Here is a 17,158-nt window from a genome sequence, read left to right on the forward strand (position 1 = left end):
CATTTGGTGAAATTTTATCCCGACTTTATTAGTCCCAATTTTTTTAGTATATTGTTTAGTTTACATTTTTTTTCTTAGTCTTTTTTTGTTTTGGTTTGTTTTTTCTTTTTTATGGTAAAGTTTGTGACCCTACAAATTTATTTTTAGTTTTTGTGTCTCTTATTTAATAATATTTGCTTGAATATTTAGTGTATTTTTGTTATAATATATATAAGGCTAAATTGCAGTTTTGGCCCCCCACGTTTTATAATTGTGCGATTTTGGCCCCCCAAGTTTCAAATGAGCGATTTTGGCCCCCCACGTTTGCCCCCTTTTGCATTTCTTGGTCCCCCTGACTATTTTGACCAAAAACCTGCTGACATCGAATACTTTTGACACGTGTCTTAATTGTATTGGCCAATCAAAATTTATTATTTTTTTTTAAAAGAAAAATTTAAGGAAATGTCACGTGACTCTTTTTTTGTTGGGGTTAATTATTTATTTTTTAAAAAAATTTTGTAAAAATCAACAATAAAAAGCCTTAATTTTAGCAATCAGATGTTAGAGTTTTCTAACCAAAATTGCGATTTAAGACTACCAACAGAGGCACTAACATCTGATTGTTAAATTAAGACTTTTAATTGTTGTTTTTTACAATTTGTAAAAAAAAAAAAATTAATCCCAACATAAAAAGAGTCACGTGACCTTTCCTTAAATTTTCTTATAATTTTGGTTGGCCAATACAATTAAGACACGTGTCAAAAATATTCCATGTCAGCAGGTTTTTGGTCAAAATAGTCAAGGGGTCCAAGAAATGCAAAAGGGGGCAAACGTGGGGGCCAAAATCGCTCATTTGAAACTTGGGGGGCCAAAATCGCACAATTATGAAACATGGGGGGCCAAAACTGCAATTTAGCCTATATATAAACCTTAAATACTTTTTGTTGCCAATATATAAGTTTGGATGATGATTTCATATATTTGAATTTAGGTTCAGTTATTTGGCTCAGGTAAAGAAAGTTTATTTTGCATGTCTCCCGAGAGGTCACTTGGTTGAGGAGTTAATCTTCAACCTAGAGGAACTTGGTTCGAGACCCGACACCCGAAAAAGAAAGTTTATTTTAGAAGAATTTAACATCTCATCTTATTATTTGCTTAAAAATGTTATATTATTCTTATAAATATCTCTCTATATTTATTTTGGGCCGTAAATACTCTTAAATCATATTCTCAAAGTCCTACATATATGTTTCAATCATATTTTTCGTTTATTATAAGCAATTGTTAAATAATTATGACTATCTATTTTAACAAAATTAAAAATAGATGATAGTTTTTGTAACTTGAAAGTTTGTCCTAAGTTAATATTATTAGTGGTGTGAAATTATAATATTTTTATTATATGCAAAATTTTAAAATTCTAAATTATTATTATTTTGTTGTAGGTATAATTTTGGTTTAATTAGTTTTTTGGTCCCTTAAAGATATTTTAGGTTTCACAATGGTCCCTTAAAGAAAAAAAGGTCCGGATTGGTCCCTTAAAGACACATCTGTTTCTCAATTGGTCCTTTCTGTCAATTTTTTACAAAAAACGTTAGTTTTAGTTGACTGGATTGTAGATGCCATTAAGTGTAAGTGATCCACCAAAAACCTTATTAATTTTTAAAATTTTAACCATTGGAATTTTTTGTTATATTTGAAGTTAAAATTTAACGGAAAGGACCAATATGACAAACATATATGTCTTTAAAGGACCAATCCGGACCTTTTTTTTTTAAGGGACCAATCCGAGCCTTTTTTTCTTTAAGGGACCATTGTGAAACCTAAAATGTCTTTAAGGGACCAATAAATTAATTAAGCCTATAATTTTTTTTCAAGTAAATGCATGCATGATAGAATTGTAATTTACAATTAAATACGTAAACTGATTGTATATGACATGCAATTAAAACTCAATATGAAAATGAAAGGTCCCATGAATAAAAACTAAACCTTTCAATATTCATTACTTTTAATCATCATTAATTAAATAGAATAAGAAAGGGGAGAAGTTACAAATGAGTATTAGGATTTTTTTTTAGAAGTGTCACATTGTCATAAGTAATGCAAGCTAAATATCATGTCAAAGTCATTATCATTATCACAATTCACACAATGCTTACATAATTTAGTCTGAATATATAAGTTTAAAGTATCCCTGAAATTAGAAGATTTGAACTTCACCACAATGCTTGCATAATTTATCTAACCGTCTATGAATGTAGAGGAAAAACGTGAGTATAAACATATACTCACATTTAGTTATAAAGACTATGGACTCATGTTATAATAGTGGTTATAACATTCTTTTCTTTTTTTAAATGAACTAAAATTTAGAATTGAAAGTGAATTCCTTCAAAACATAGATGAAAATTATAAAAAAAAATGAATCACTTGCACCAAACATATTGATGCTATAAATTTATTACCTAACTATTGGAAAATTCTTCAAACATCATATATCTCAATCCTCTAAATCTTCCACAACTTTCTTGCTCCATAATATTAGTTGACTCTTTATTAGATACAATTTGAGAAAGGAATATATTTTGTCATCTTACATGGAATGAAGCCTCTTAAAAATTATCATTGGTTCTATGTTCTTGATAACAAAAGAACAACCAATATCAGTAAATAAATGAGAAAAATAAGATTGTTTACTTACAACCATTGTTATGATAAAAAAAAATTAAAGATTTAAATGACAATAATTTGATAAGAGTAATTGAGAATACCGACCTTTTCATCCATTAGCATTCTATCTGCGGTGAAAAATTATTTCTTCCAAGCTACAAATGAAGAACAAAAACTAAACATTAGTACATATGAATATTGTAGGATAACAAAAACTAAACATTAGTATATATAGCACCATGTAGAAATAAACTCAAAGATTGAGTGAAATTGTCAAATGTTAAGATTTAGGAATGAGTAGAAAATGAATGTGAGGTGGTGGTTATAAAGAGTGTGAGAGAGAGTGAAAGTCACTAAACTTTTCTACTTTGTAAGTTATATTTGGAGGAATGTTAAAGGATGCATACAATTATGATGATGCTAAATAATGCATTAGTTTTTTTAAAAAAAATTAAATTTAATAAATTAAAAGAGACAATATTAAGATTTTAATAGAGATTATGAACTATTTTTTAGAGTGCCACATCATCACAATGCTTGCTTATGAGCAACTCAACCTTCCTTTTACTAGTAAAAGATTATGTATAAAGAGGATACACGAGTTTTAGTGTGGACTTTTCATAATACCAATAATACCCTTGATTTTTTTAGTAGCAACAAAAATATTTTATTAACAAACTCACCACCATAACATAAATCACTTTTTTTTTAGCAGCAAAAATTATTTATTAACAAACTGACCATAAGACATATCTTTTATTTTTTGAACATAAGTTAGGCACAGCAGATGCGGAACTCGCGTGCCTGGCCCGCTAGTATAAATAAATGGAATAAGTATAGGAGATACTTCATCCACACAGTAGAAGGAATAGTACAGAAAAGTACTCAACCCATCCAAATTCTAATGCCACTAACGAACTATGCAATCAAAAGGAAAAACACACCACTCATAAAATAAACATGGTGATTTAACCTTGTTAGATAAAAGCCATTTCCAAGAAACTAGTTGTATCCTTTCGAAGATCTCCATCGGCTCTCTAGTCTTTGACTCGAAGATTGTTTCATTCCGCGACTTCCAAAGCACCTAAATTGTAGCATGTCAAACCAACACACTAACTACCAAATATCAAACCTAACAAACTAATTGAATCTCTATCAAACTAATTAAACCACTAACTAATCATCATTATTCTTAACACGTATAACCTAACGACATCATTGCATTGATTTGATTAGGATTATTTGAGTTACTCAATTCCATTCAACTCGAACTCGAACTCATGATCGCCTTCAATTGTGCCAAATACTAAAAATCGTATTGCAAGTAACATTAGAGGACTAGATCCTCTCCGGTGAATAAAGAAGGGTTCAGTGAAATTTAAACCTTTTAAAAATAAAAAGTACAAAAAATAACATGTTTGAATAATCCATTTTTTATAACTTATAGGCGAAAAAATAATTTATTTTGGATTTTTGGCCCCATATATTGAAGCCCTTGTTGACGATCCTTTACTCCGACATCATACAGGGTTCCTCAAATAATGTGATATCTCACACCAGGTAAATCCTTAACCCTTCCCCCTCTTACTACAGAATGTTCAACAATACCACATTATTAACAACAAACTCCACAAGGTTTTTTTTTTTTTTTTTTTTACTTTGATTTTATTAGCACTATTCGAGTTGGTCAATTCTATTTAAAACCATGATCACCTTCAATTTGGTTTTAAGTCCTAATAATAAGCTAGAGTTCACACCATGCCCGTTAAGATAAAGAACTTTTATGGTTAACAAACACTATAAGATAAAAAATATCAAACATCAATTAATAAATAAACAATTTATTTTACATCGACATAAATAACAAATCATATTTGATTTTCTCAGCAACAATTGAGATATTTGGTTTTCCCCTTAAAATGAACACAGATGATATTGTACTAAAGAAAATTCGATGCAATCAGCAACAAGAAATATATTCTCCCTAGCAAGTAAAACTTTCATTCCAGTATTTTATTTGACCACAAAAAATTATATTGCAAAATTTGCAGTGACTGTAATTCTACTAATGCTAAGTAGTGATATGTCAGATACAAAGATCAGCTAGAATAAAGAATTCCCGGAACTCTAACTGCATTTAATTCAATGCCTAGGATCCCTTGCAAGCTGTGCAGCCTTTTCTCCACTCTTATGATCATAATATTCTACCACTGCAGCTCCGGCTAATGCTGCCAGTGTAAGAGCCTGAGCATGCAACCTGAAAGAAAATAGCTCAAAAAGATAAACAAGAAGTGTATGCTTGAAATTGTGCAGGGTGTGTCCCAACCAGAGCAATTTCAAAGAGAGAAAAAAAATCACTACAAGAAAAAATGAAGTCTTCACAACATATATCAAATGAAACTACAGAAGTTCAACAACCAGTATGCAGACAAACCCATATCATTTAGTGTTTCAATATTACGGCAGTGCTGTCAATGCAGATAGTAGCTGTTTGTTTAAATTCCGCTACGCAAGAGTTGTTATTATAGCACCACTGGACACTATCTGACAACATTTTATAATTTGTTCAAATTTTGCTTAGTTGAAGTGTTGCTATAGTCGCTATTTAATAACATTGTATGATTTGATGCCTTGTTTTCCACTCTATTTCCATGCCCATCTAATGATTAATGACAGCTTAGCCAAAAAAATGTCTTTTCAATGACAATAATCCATCTCTTTGGTGTTAACTATTAGTTTTGTGTGTCTTGAATTATCAGTATTTAATTGATGAGACAACAAAGGAGATATAAAGAGGGCAGAATAATCGCCAAACATTTAATCAGCATTTTCCCATAACAAAAAGAAAACAGAAAACTGTGAAAAAGAACATTAATTATCAAGCACTTGAGCATTGTTTCAAAGAAATACAAATTTCAATCAATCCATGTCCTAGGATCAAGCAATTATCGACTTTTCCCATTGCGCTCTAAGAACAAATAAATCAATGAAATGCAGGGTTTACTCATAGATGATTTAGAAAAAACGTAACCTGATTCAAAACACGAAACTTCTGAGTTTATCCAGTTAATTTTGGATTCACTTTTATGTGGTAAAAGTGATTGAGATTCATAAATTTGATTTTAACACGCATTTGAATGTTTGACTTCCATGAAGAGAAACGGATTCTAACCCCAAAATAGATTCTAACTTGAAGCTGAGATTTAGTTTCTATGATAAGTACTAGAAGTAAGCAATTACAACCTCAAATTAATTTGTTCAATTCACTTTTTATCTAAATGTATACAAAGATTAAATTCTTTGCATGTAACTTTACAAAATCAATCCATTCAAAACCAATTTTCATCCGGAACAAATCAGGCAAAAGTGAAAACTTATGAAGCAAGTACACTCTTCGAATTAGGTGTGCCCCCGGTATCAGACACCAACACGCATGATTACATTGAATTATGTCATTTTTTAAAATTATTATCGGTGTTGGCGTGTCAATGTTTGTGCTTCATACATGCATCACCTCAACAAGTAATCATAGAACAAAACATCAACCCCCATTGCAACATGCAATTAAAACTTAACAATCTGATGACTTAGAAGATGACCATAGAACCCCAAAATAATTATAAAACTCAATTACGCATGCAACAACAAAAATAATTTATTCATCAAACATGGATTGCACAATTTTGAAAAGAAAAAAAAAAACCAGATAAATTTGTAACAAACCTGGCGTGAATGATCTTAACACTTGTTTTCATGTTAGGTCGAGACCAATTATATGCAATTGAACCCGAAATACCACTAAGCCACAAACAACCTGATCCAAAAAAATAATCAATAACATAACCTAAATCATAATATATTTTTGTGTTAAAAGGAAATAGGATTGAGAAATTTACCAACAGTGCGGAGTTTGTGTTCAACGACCCATTTCCTGAGAGATTCCATTTGAGTTTTAGCGTCCGTCATTGTAGCGAGAGAGAAGAAGGTGAATTTAGGTGAAGAGAAATTAGATTTGAGAATGGAGAGAGAATATGAGAGAATTAAGGTTTTTCGCGTTTTTATATATGGGTGAGAAAAGAATAAAAAAAAGAAGAGGAATTAAATGAGAAGTCAAAATTGAAAACCTGGTTTAGTTTAGTTGATGACGCGGCGGAATAAAGAGTAACGTGATTTTATTTGGGGATGTTTTTCGTGGGTCGGGTGCAGTGTATTTTGGTGCCCATTGTATTACGGGAACCGCCAAAAAGAAACAAAGGAATCAAATCAACCAAGAAAGAAAATAACGTGTTATTATTACTTTGCACCTTAAAAATCGTAGTATTATAGGGGCGGCATTTTTGAAGAATCATGAGACTTGGAACAACTTTCAACATTTTTCTATTTCTATTATAAAAAATACTAGTAATAGTTTAATAAGATTATGAGTCTTTTAAATAAGTGGTTAGAGTATGATTTTTTATTATGTTTATGAAAAAATTTGGTTGCAAATGAATAACTAATTATCAAACAAAGATAAGTCATTACTCACCACAGTGAAAATTTCAAATTTGTATTACGGTAACAAAAAAATAGTTTAATGGAAATGATTCATATGTGTAAATTAAATTTATATTAGGAAAATGCTAGTGTTTATGGAAAAAAACTATTAATGAAATGCATGAATATGTCCTAGCCATCAATTTATATGCCACTAGGGGTAAACCCGTGCGTTGCACGGGTTCGATTAAAATACATAATTAAAATATTTTTATAAATTAAAAATAATAATTGTGATAAGTATAATCACATATTCGATTAAAATATATTGTTAAATACTTTTTACGATATGGTTATATTTAATATTATATATGTGTAAAAACAAAAAAAGTTGTTCAGAATTAAAATAATTTTTATTGAAATGATGTATCATATTTTATTTTAATTGTGTCATCGTATAAAATCTTAGTTTTCATTATATGAGTTACAATTTTAGTCACAAATCACTTTGTTTTTTTATTTTTAATGTATCACTTATTTATTTATTTTCAATAAGAGTTGGAGGTCATAGATACTTATACTTGGTGAAAATATTGCTCATGAGTAATGTTGAACTAAGAAGTATGGTGGTTTTGACATTTTTTATCACGTGATCTCGTATTCTGAAAATTACCTATCAAATAACAACGTTACTGCTTACTCCTTTCTATACAATTTAAGATGCCAAATAACTTATCAACTTACCTCCCTCTCGTTCTCTTGAAGTTTCTTATCAATTATTCACTTGGTGAAATTTTATCCCGATTTTATTAGTCTCGATTTTTTTTGTCTATTGTTTGGTTTTTTTTCTATGGGGTTTTTCTCCGCTTATTTTGCTTTCAATTTTTTTATTTAATAATTTTTATTCGGATTTTCAATTTAATTTAGTAGTGCTTATTAGAATGCAGTACTCTTTTTTTATAAATGATTTGTTTTTTTCTTTCATTTCATGGGTTTGATTAAAACACACATTTAAAATACTTTTTATCAATAAAAATAATAATTATGATAAGTATAATCATATATAATTATATGATTGTTAATATTTTAAATATAGTATAACATGGTTATACTTATATTTAATATAAGGAAAATGCTAAACAGTGCCCCCGGGGCATTGTTTAAGGAACCAAATATAGTAATATCATATTGAAGTTTGTGCAGTCAACGCCTCGAAAATGTAAACAATGTTATTTTTAATTTTAAAATTTCCTTTTTTGGTTTCCTTAACCAGTGCCCCGGGGGCACCGGTTAGCATGACCCATCTATATTAAAAATAAGAAGGTTATTTAAAAAAAAAAAAGATTTTGTTTAATATTAACCTACATAGTAGATTTGTGTATATTAAGGACAACTAATATAATTTTTAGTGAATATCTGTTAATATTCATAAGTTTGAAGAGGTGCATTATATTTTATTCTAATAGTGTAATAGTATGAGAACTTAATTTTCTTTTTATGCATCGTGGTAGTATAGTCGCAACTTGCTTTTGTATGTTGATATATTGACTTTGTTGAGCTTAGTTTTATTTATTATTATTCATTATATATATATATATATATATATATATATATATATATATATATATATATATATATATATATATATATATATATATATATATTGTGTTTACTACAAAAGGAATCACATATTGAGTTTTTGTTAATTAGTTTTGCTTGATGTGTGTGAAAATTGGCAATATATTTGTTTGAGTTTGCTTTCTTCCAGCTTTTATCGAAAAAATAAAAAGGTGCGTAATTTTATAATACTCTTTTGAATCTTTCTTTCCATTTCTCTTATTTACTATATCACATAAATAATTTGAAACAACGATGCAAATACTCCGTATGGACATGTGAAAGTTGTTTTCTCTTGATCTGTCGAGTCTACAGCTATTTGATTGTAGAAAGAGTAGTCGTCTAAGAAGCAATAAAAGGCTTGACCAGCCAGCCTCTCTAACATTTGATCCATATAAGGTAAAGGAAAGTGATCCTTCCTTGTTGCTTGATTCAACCTCGTGTAGTCTATGCATATGCGCCACCCAGTAACTGTAATTTACAAACTTTTTAATAATTTATTATCGTTATAAGAAACTTGATTTTCTCATACATTTATTTTTCTTATTGTAACTAATTTACAAATGAAGGTGGATTTGTGGTTTTATTTTCACGATTACTTAAAAAGACAAATTTAATTGAATATAATAATTGCTTTATCACAAAGAATAAGTAATATCAAAATTAAAATGATGTTTTTTTTGTTACAATTAAAATGATGGTTTTGTTGTTTTAATAATTTTAGTGATATTTTCCTTGAAAAAATAAGCAATATTGTTGTAGGGTAGTAAGTAAAAATATGGTATTATGAATAATAACATATATAGTGGAAATGCACTCAAAGATATATACTTACATAAATTGTCACTTTTCATAGACTTCTTGAGCATCAAAGATGCAACAATGACAAAAATAGAGGTCTCTTTTTTATTCTCTTATCCTAATTCACATGAAAAAATTGTCAAATCTATGTTAAGAAATAGAAAAAATTAAGAAAAAAGTTAGAAAAGTAGGCTAACAAACATTATATCAATAAAAATAAGGATTTCTAAAATTTTCACACAATGTAAGAGTAACATAATTAATAAGTTGTTATATATATAGAAACTAATAAATTGTGAAAAAGATGAAGAACCTATTGAAGAGCATCTATCCAAAAGTTGGTTGGAGAAAAATGATGATGAAAACTCAAATTTGCATTACAAACATTTAGCATTTGTGCACAAAATCATATATTTATACACACAATGGTTAGGAATGGGAAAAGATGAAGGTTCAAAGGATTGAATGATAAATTTATTTGTCATAGTTAAGGAATAAGAGTTAAGGAATATGAAAGAATGGTAGTTTAAAAGTTGGTATGACAAAGTTATTTTTTTTAAAATAATAGCACAATAATAATTAATTAATAAACAATATAACTAAAGTATTTTTTTCATAAAATTTATTTATTTTGTCAAGTATGAAAATTTTTTGAGTAGTAATTTTTTTATTTGGTTTATTTATTTAAAGTAATTTTTTGCAAAGTGCAAATTATATTTATGCATGCATAGTTTATATTTTATGTTTGGTAGTGTAAAATATGAAAGAGCATATATCTATTCATTTTTTCTTTTATAATTTGAAATTTTTTTTTTGTCTTTTTTTCATTATTACTATTATTTATGTTATATGTTACACTTGCTACTAATTTAAATTACTTGTCACTTGAAGTTCACATGTATAATTATCAACATCAATATAGCATTTTTTTTTTGTTCTTTGCAAAAAAAATATTGAGAGCCATTATTATTGTAACATATAGATAATTACTTTGGAGGATGAATGGACATACAAAATAAATTGTGGGACAAATTTTAAATAGATATGAGAGCTCTCTAAAGCATGCCACATCATCACAATGAAGGCCTAAGAGCAATTCAACCTTCCTTTTACTAGTAAAAGATGAGTCATGACTAGCATGTTTTCCACCAAATACGGAACTGTACTGCTTTTGACCTGTAAAACAATTACATATAAATGATTGTTCGGTAAAAATAAGCTTTAAGTTAGTTTATAGTTGAAAAGATAGTTTATAATTTATAGTTGAAAAACTAACAGATTGAAATTAAAGTGTTCGGTAAAATTAGCTTTTAAAGTGATCGGTAAATATAAAATGACACAAAAGTACATGTATGTTTTGTTTAGTGGGTAGTTTTTCATTTTTTAAAAATAATAAAATTAAATTAAAGGTTAAACATGAAAAAAACTATAAAAGCTATAAGTTATAAGCTCAAACGCTATTTGAAATAGCATCTCAAAAAAAGTTATAAGCTAATTATTATTATTATTATTATTACTATTATTATTATTGTTATTATTATTGGTTGCATCGGTCAAGTATGATTTGGTATGTATTTTGGTTAATTTGAAGAATTGATCAAGTGTTAATTTATGCAGTTTGTCTCCAAAAGCAAAACACTCTCGGCGTTCATTATCTCTTTCAAGGTCAGTTTGTCCTTAGTCTTCATATGTGTGCAATTTTTGTGCTATGTGATTTAACTTTTTAGGTTTTTAATTTTTATGCTTCCACATAATTGGTAAAATTTAATTTAAAATATGGTCATTTAATGAGTGTCTAGTGATTATACTAGGCATGTAACCATGTACATCTTTATTTTTAGGTTGGTGGTATACGGTCAAAATATTTTATATTATAAGCTTGTATACATAAGCAAACCCTAAACTCTAATTTGTTTTTCCTCCATTTTATCATGCAATTTTTATTAAAAAATAATACAATTTTGTCTTAACTAGGATTCAAACCCACAACCCTTCAATGCAAGGCAATATTTTCAACCACTATGGCAAGTATACCAATTATGATTAAAATTATGTGCAATAATTGATAAGCACCATCAATTTTAAAATTATATCATATCAAAATTATTGTTGACTATATTATTCATCACAAAATATTTTTATGTCTTTTCTGGTCAATGATTTTTTTTCTACCGGATCATAAATTTAGAGAACAATTATCATGTGAGATTTGGAAAGTTATATACTCCCTCCGTCCCAAATTATAAGGGAAAATAAAAAAATCACACTTATTAAGAAAAAGTAAAATATGAGAATTTGAAGTATGTTTTTGTGGGTTTTCCCTTGGAATAAGTTGCATAGGAAGATGTAAAAATAATTTTTATTGGTTGTTGTTTATTGAGAAAATGAGAGAGAAGAAATTAAATGCAATTTGCATTTAATTTTATGAAAATAAGGAAAAAAACATTTTTGAAAATGATTTTTTCTCTTATAATTTGGGACAAAAAAAATGGGCTTTTTTCCCTTATAATTTGGGACGGAGGAAGTATATATATATATATATATATATATATATATATATATATATATATATATATATATATATATATATATATATATATTCTCATACTATAACACCTTTAACAATATTGAAATCTATTAAAAAAAAAACATCTTTCACATGTCTCATGTAACCTTACTTATATCAATTTTTAAATTATTTATTATGCAGTTTATTAAATTGTAGTTTTTTAAAATTTGAAAAAGAATTTTGTAAAAAAAAAATAATGAAAAAAGAATTGATATTTTTTATAAATACCCTTTATTTTTACGTTAATGTATTCAAAAATAAATCAATGCTGTTTAACTCACTTTTAACCAAAATCAAATCTATCAAACTCAATTCTGCTAAATCAATTTTTTTTTGCAATACAACCAAACACAACCATAGTCATATCACTAATCACATTCATTATTTTGATTTTAACATTGCAGATTTAATATTAACCGGTGATCAATTGATACAATATGCACTAGCAGATATTGAGATGATGTTACATAGTTATGGGAAGAGTTTAAAAGATTATCCTCCAATGCCTAGAGCAGACACATCATTAGTTCCTGATATACAAAATAGTTTAATACACGACGAATTGAATTATAACAAACAATCAATAGCTGAGGAACATGTTAGAATGATGTCATCTATGACTTCTGAGCAACGTAAAGTATATGACACAATCATGACAAGAGTTAACGAAAATAAACCTCGTGTGTTTTTTCTTTATGGTTATGGAGGTACAAGGAAGACATTTATCTGGAGGGCCATGTCAGTCGCATTACGCTCAAAAGGTGAGATAATTTTAATAGTTGTCTCAAGTGGGATCGCTGCATTGCTTATACCTGGCGGTAGAACATCACATTCAAGGTTTTGTATTCCTCTAAATGTTGACGAGTTTTCAACATGTACCATAGTTCCTAAAAGCCCTTTGGCGCTATTAATACAAAAAGCAAAGCTCATTATATTGGATGAAACACCAATAATGTACAAACACTGTTTCGAAGCTGTTGATCGAACTTTAAAAGATATTCTCAAGTCTGTTGATGAAAAAAATAAACACATTTCCTTCGGTGGAAAAGTTGTTGTTTTTGGCATAGATTTTAGACAAATTCTACCAGTAATACCCAAAGGTACAAGGCCATAAGTTGTTCATGCTACTATTAATTCTTCGGTTCTTTGGAATTTTTGTGAAGTTTTAACATTGAGTAAAAACATGAGGCTTCTTGGTGGTGCTTCGAGTGCAGATGTTGAACAAAGAAGATTGTTTTCTGAATGGGTTTTGGGTGTTGGCGATGGAGAAATTGGAGATGACAACGACGATGATTTAGAACTTGACATTCCATCAGATTTATTGATTCCAAATTCAGGTGATCCTCTTGTTTCTATCGTTGAAAGCACATATCCCCAACTTTTACAAAACATGAACGATATAACGTGTTTCCAAAATAGAGCTATATTAGCTCCTAAAAATTCAATAGTCGACACAATAAATGATTATATGTTGGATTTAGTTTCTGGTGAAGAAAAAATATATTTGAGTTATGATACTCCACTCACACAATATGTATACGGTCAAACAGTGAATGATGTTCATACTCCCGAATTTTTGAACACGATTTCTACGTCGTAACTTCCAAATCACAAGTTGAGACTTAAAGTTGGAGTTCCAGTTAGAGTTCCAGTTATGCTATTAAGGGATTTGAATAAAAAATTAGGATTATGTAATGTAACAAGACTTATTATTACAAGATTGAGAAAACTTGCTCTTGAAGGAAAAATTATTTCATGAAGTAATATTGGTGATCAGGTTTTCATATATAGATTTTCTCTAACACCATCTGGCGTAAGAATTCCTTTTAAATTTCAACGGAGACAATTTTCTTTAATATTTTTTTTGTGATGACTATTAATAAGAGACAGGGACAATCTTTAAAGCACGTTGGAATATATCTTCCGTCGCCAGTGTTTTTCACATGGTCAGCTGTATGTTGCGATTTTAAGAGTTACTTCTAGAGAATGATTAAAAATATTGATAATCGACGATGACGGCGAAGATACGACTAAGACTTCGAATGTGGTCTATAAGGAAGTTTTCTATAATATACCTTCCTTTGTATATATATTTATCCAAAATTATTATCGAACTATCATTTAATGTTACTCAAAAAAATTCATATACCTTATATTATTGCAATTATCATATTGTAATTTATAATTACTTATCTTACGGCTAATTAGACCCGTGCACCGCACGGGTCGATGTTCTAGTTGAAAATATGGAACACGTTTTACACCAATGGCTATTCTAAATTAGATGCTTGATAAATTGTATAAAATTCGTTGGTGCAAAACTTTTTGGCTTTCCCATCTAGCTTTGTTTGTATTCAATTTGATGATGATTCCCATGATGGGATCCAAATAATTAGATGGGAAGAGATTATATTATGCAGGCTCTGGTTGCCATGCACTCTGTCAAATTTTGGAATATTTATTATTGCTTTTCACTCAGTTTTTGTTCTCATGTACCGGTTTGAGTTTTTGGGATGAGAGCTTGCTTTTCTCTCAGTTTTTATTCTCATTTATCATTGATTCATGTTTGATTACATATTTACTCATGTAAACAAGTCAACTTCTGCTATTGCCTATCTTTTATTCTCATTTATCGTCTGCTTGCTTTGGTTATTATAAATCTGCATAGTGGTATTCAGTCATTTCTCTATTTTTATATTTTCAAACTCCATTGGACTGGCAGAAGCAGAACCCCATTTGAGCTTTAGGATTACATATTGCATCTCTCCGATCGCTGCCAAGGAGAGATAAAAACTTAGTTTGTTAATTATTCAAGTAAAATTAGTTTATCACATATGGTCTCTTGGATATTTGTTTTTGGTGTAGAAGAAATTCAGTGTTGTATAAGTATTAGGCTATCAGTTGTAGTTGATTTCCTTCCTTCCTTAGAGGATTATTATGTGGATAAATTACCGATATGACCTGCCAACTTTAATAACTGTTAGCCGATTTCATATTAGGTCTTTTACCTTTTTTAGATTCAATCATGTCTCAATTTCTTAATTTTTTTACAGTATTTGTTTCTGGGATATTTGTTTTTGGTGTAGAAGAAATTCAGTATGGTATAAGTATTAGGTTATCAGTCTAACCCTAGAATAGCTCGTAGTTGATTTCCTTCCTTCCTTAGAGGATTAGTATGTGGAGTAATTACTGAGATGAGCTGCCAACTTTAATAACTGTTAGCCGATTTCATATTAGGTCTTTTACCTTTTTTAGATTCAATCATGTCTCGGGTTGACTCTCTTGTTTTCTAGTTGTAGCCTTTTGCGGCGACCTGGGAACTGCATGTTAGGATCTTGATGGCATGTGGTGCTCAAACGCCTGCAACTTTGTGGTATGAGGTAACAATGTTTTGTTGATAAGCACCTCTGGAACACCTTAATGTTGTGACTAACAATAACACTAATTTTATATTTATTAAAGACATGGTCTGCAATTGTTGTAGACTGGATGACAGTAGATGGATGAGTTGCAATCTAAAAGCTGGATCACTGAACATAATGCTATTGGTAACAACAATTACAAATCAGCAGGGTTACAGTTTAATAGCTTCAAATAACCCATGCTCTAAGTTCTGGGTTGAGCTTATCCTTCTCTTTCGGGTTTCTTTTATTGTCCTATATTGAGTTGGTTATATTTTACCTACAAATGGTTCATGGATTCGTGTACTCCTCACAATAGAATTTTAACACTTGTGCATGACATTGAGTTCAATTACTTTCCCCCTGGACTTTGCTCAAGATTCGTTGTAGATGGATATCTTCCTTTTGGTTACACTAACTTCGATCTGGAATTTTGACTTGTGGAGCAAGTCGTCAAATTTTTCATGCCTCATTCTGGATACTGAATTGAGTTTTGTTTGTTTAATTTTTTTTTGTTGCAGATCTCGGTCAAGATCCAGATCTCCAAGTTTGTCTGTAAGTTACATCAAAATTGAATAGTTTGAGATTATTTAGAAAGACGGGAAATGGAGTGATAAATGCAGTTGTACCAAGTTTTTCTTTACATTTGCATGATCTTGCCCTAAGATTCTCAGTTTTGCTGTTATGGTTTAAACATAAATGGTAGTTTATGTTAATTGTACCAATTTTATATTTTATTTTATTTTATTGTTTTGTGTGCAATGCAGCCTCAACGTTACCAGAGTCGCAGTCCTAGCCGAAGTTCAAGGAGCCTGTAAGAATCCGGGTTGGCTTAAGTATGTTAATTGTCCTCAAACTTCTAATCTGTCTTGTAGTTTTTGTTTTAAACAAAATCCTTCTTGTAGTTGATTATAAATTTCCTATCTCTATTTTAATTTGAAGTTTGTTGATGTTCATGATATATCTCATTGATAGGTGAGATCTGAATGCATGCAGTCAATGTTTTAATCCGGGGAGACCACTAATGAACATGCATTTTAATTCTGTGCTACATCTAAGGTCAAATATAGCTCTATTACAGACAAGTCTTGTTTTATATTTGAATCTTAAATTTGATATGCGATACTGTGAAACAAACCTCTTGTGCATTTAAATTTGAAGTGGATGATTAGAACGAAGTGAAATGTTGTATTATTAAATTCTATGACTGGACTATGTTACATTCTATGGCCTGGATGCTGGATGTTTAGTAGTGTAAACCTAACATATTGGATTGGATTCGTGTTTACCGGAGATTTGTGTCTTATGCATTTGTGTGTGCGTCTAAATATATATTATTTTATTTCTCAATCATCCAATTATGTTCTATGTATATATACTAGTATAATCTTTTTGATTTTATGTCATGTTCCATAATTGAATTAGTGAATAAATATCATTCAAGTCATTGACTATTTCTTGTGTCACAAGTAATAACAGCCTAATAGTTGATATTAATACAATATGGCCATAAGATGCCAACTAAAATTGATTCCAAAGTGTTTTTTTTCCTTGCATTATAGGGAGACCAAATGTGCATTTAAATCTAAAAATTTAAAACTCCTATTTCAAATTTTCACTAGCAGATTTTAGTGTTTATGTG

The 17,158-nt window shown here is 29.3% G+C and overlaps 1 protein-coding gene and 2 long non-coding RNA genes across 4 annotated transcripts; 1 reads left to right on the forward strand and 2 right to left on the reverse strand.

The window, feature by feature from the left end:
- Positions 1-4,457: 4,457 nt before the first annotated feature.
- LOC123918420 lies at positions 4,458-6,870 on the reverse strand. Its single transcript, XM_045970474.1, has 3 exons — positions 6,549-6,870; positions 6,376-6,466; positions 4,458-4,909 (listed from the first exon to the last, which is right to left on the reverse strand). The coding sequence occupies exons 1-3, from the start codon at positions 6,616-6,618 to the stop codon at positions 4,795-4,797; spliced, it is 276 nt and encodes a 91-aa protein (XP_045826430.1). The 5' UTR covers positions 6,619-6,870; the 3' UTR covers positions 4,458-4,794.
- A 2,253-nt stretch (positions 6,871-9,123) lies between these two features.
- Positions 9,124-9,939, reverse strand: LOC123899127. Its single transcript, XR_006805513.1, has 3 exons — positions 9,860-9,939; positions 9,581-9,664; positions 9,124-9,216 (listed from the first exon to the last, which is right to left on the reverse strand). It is a non-coding gene; the product is annotated as an uncharacterized LOC123899127 (long non-coding RNA).
- A 1,147-nt stretch (positions 9,940-11,086) lies between these two features.
- Positions 11,087-16,694, forward strand: LOC123883708. Of its 2 annotated transcripts, XR_006800408.1 has the most exons (5): positions 11,087-11,211; positions 15,409-15,495; positions 15,600-16,071; positions 16,284-16,352; positions 16,492-16,694. It is a non-coding gene; the product is annotated as an uncharacterized LOC123883708 (long non-coding RNA). The 2 variants fall into 2 exon arrangements; XR_006800407.1 differs by having other exon boundaries at positions 15,409-16,071.
- Positions 16,695-17,158: the final 464 nt, after the last annotated feature.

Source organism: Trifolium pratense, linkage group LG1 (assembly GCF_020283565.1).
Source record: "Trifolium pratense cultivar HEN17-A07 linkage group LG1, ARS_RC_1.1, whole genome shotgun sequence".
Taxonomy (NCBI): Eukaryota; Viridiplantae; Streptophyta; class Magnoliopsida; order Fabales; family Fabaceae; genus Trifolium; species Trifolium pratense.

Coding starts and splice junctions, on each gene's coding strand:
- LOC123918420 (XM_045970474.1), bottom strand. CDS start 6,618: ATGACGGACGCTAAAACTCAAATGGAATCTCTCAGGAAATGGGTCGTT. Junction 6,467..6,548: donor ACACAAACTCCGCACTGTTG/GTAAATTTCTCA, acceptor TTTTTGGATCAG/GTTGTTTGTGGCTTAGTGGT. Junction 4,910..6,375: donor GTTAAGATCATTCACGCCAG/GTTTGTTACAAA, acceptor ATTTTCTTTCAG/GTTGCATGCTCAGGCTCTTA.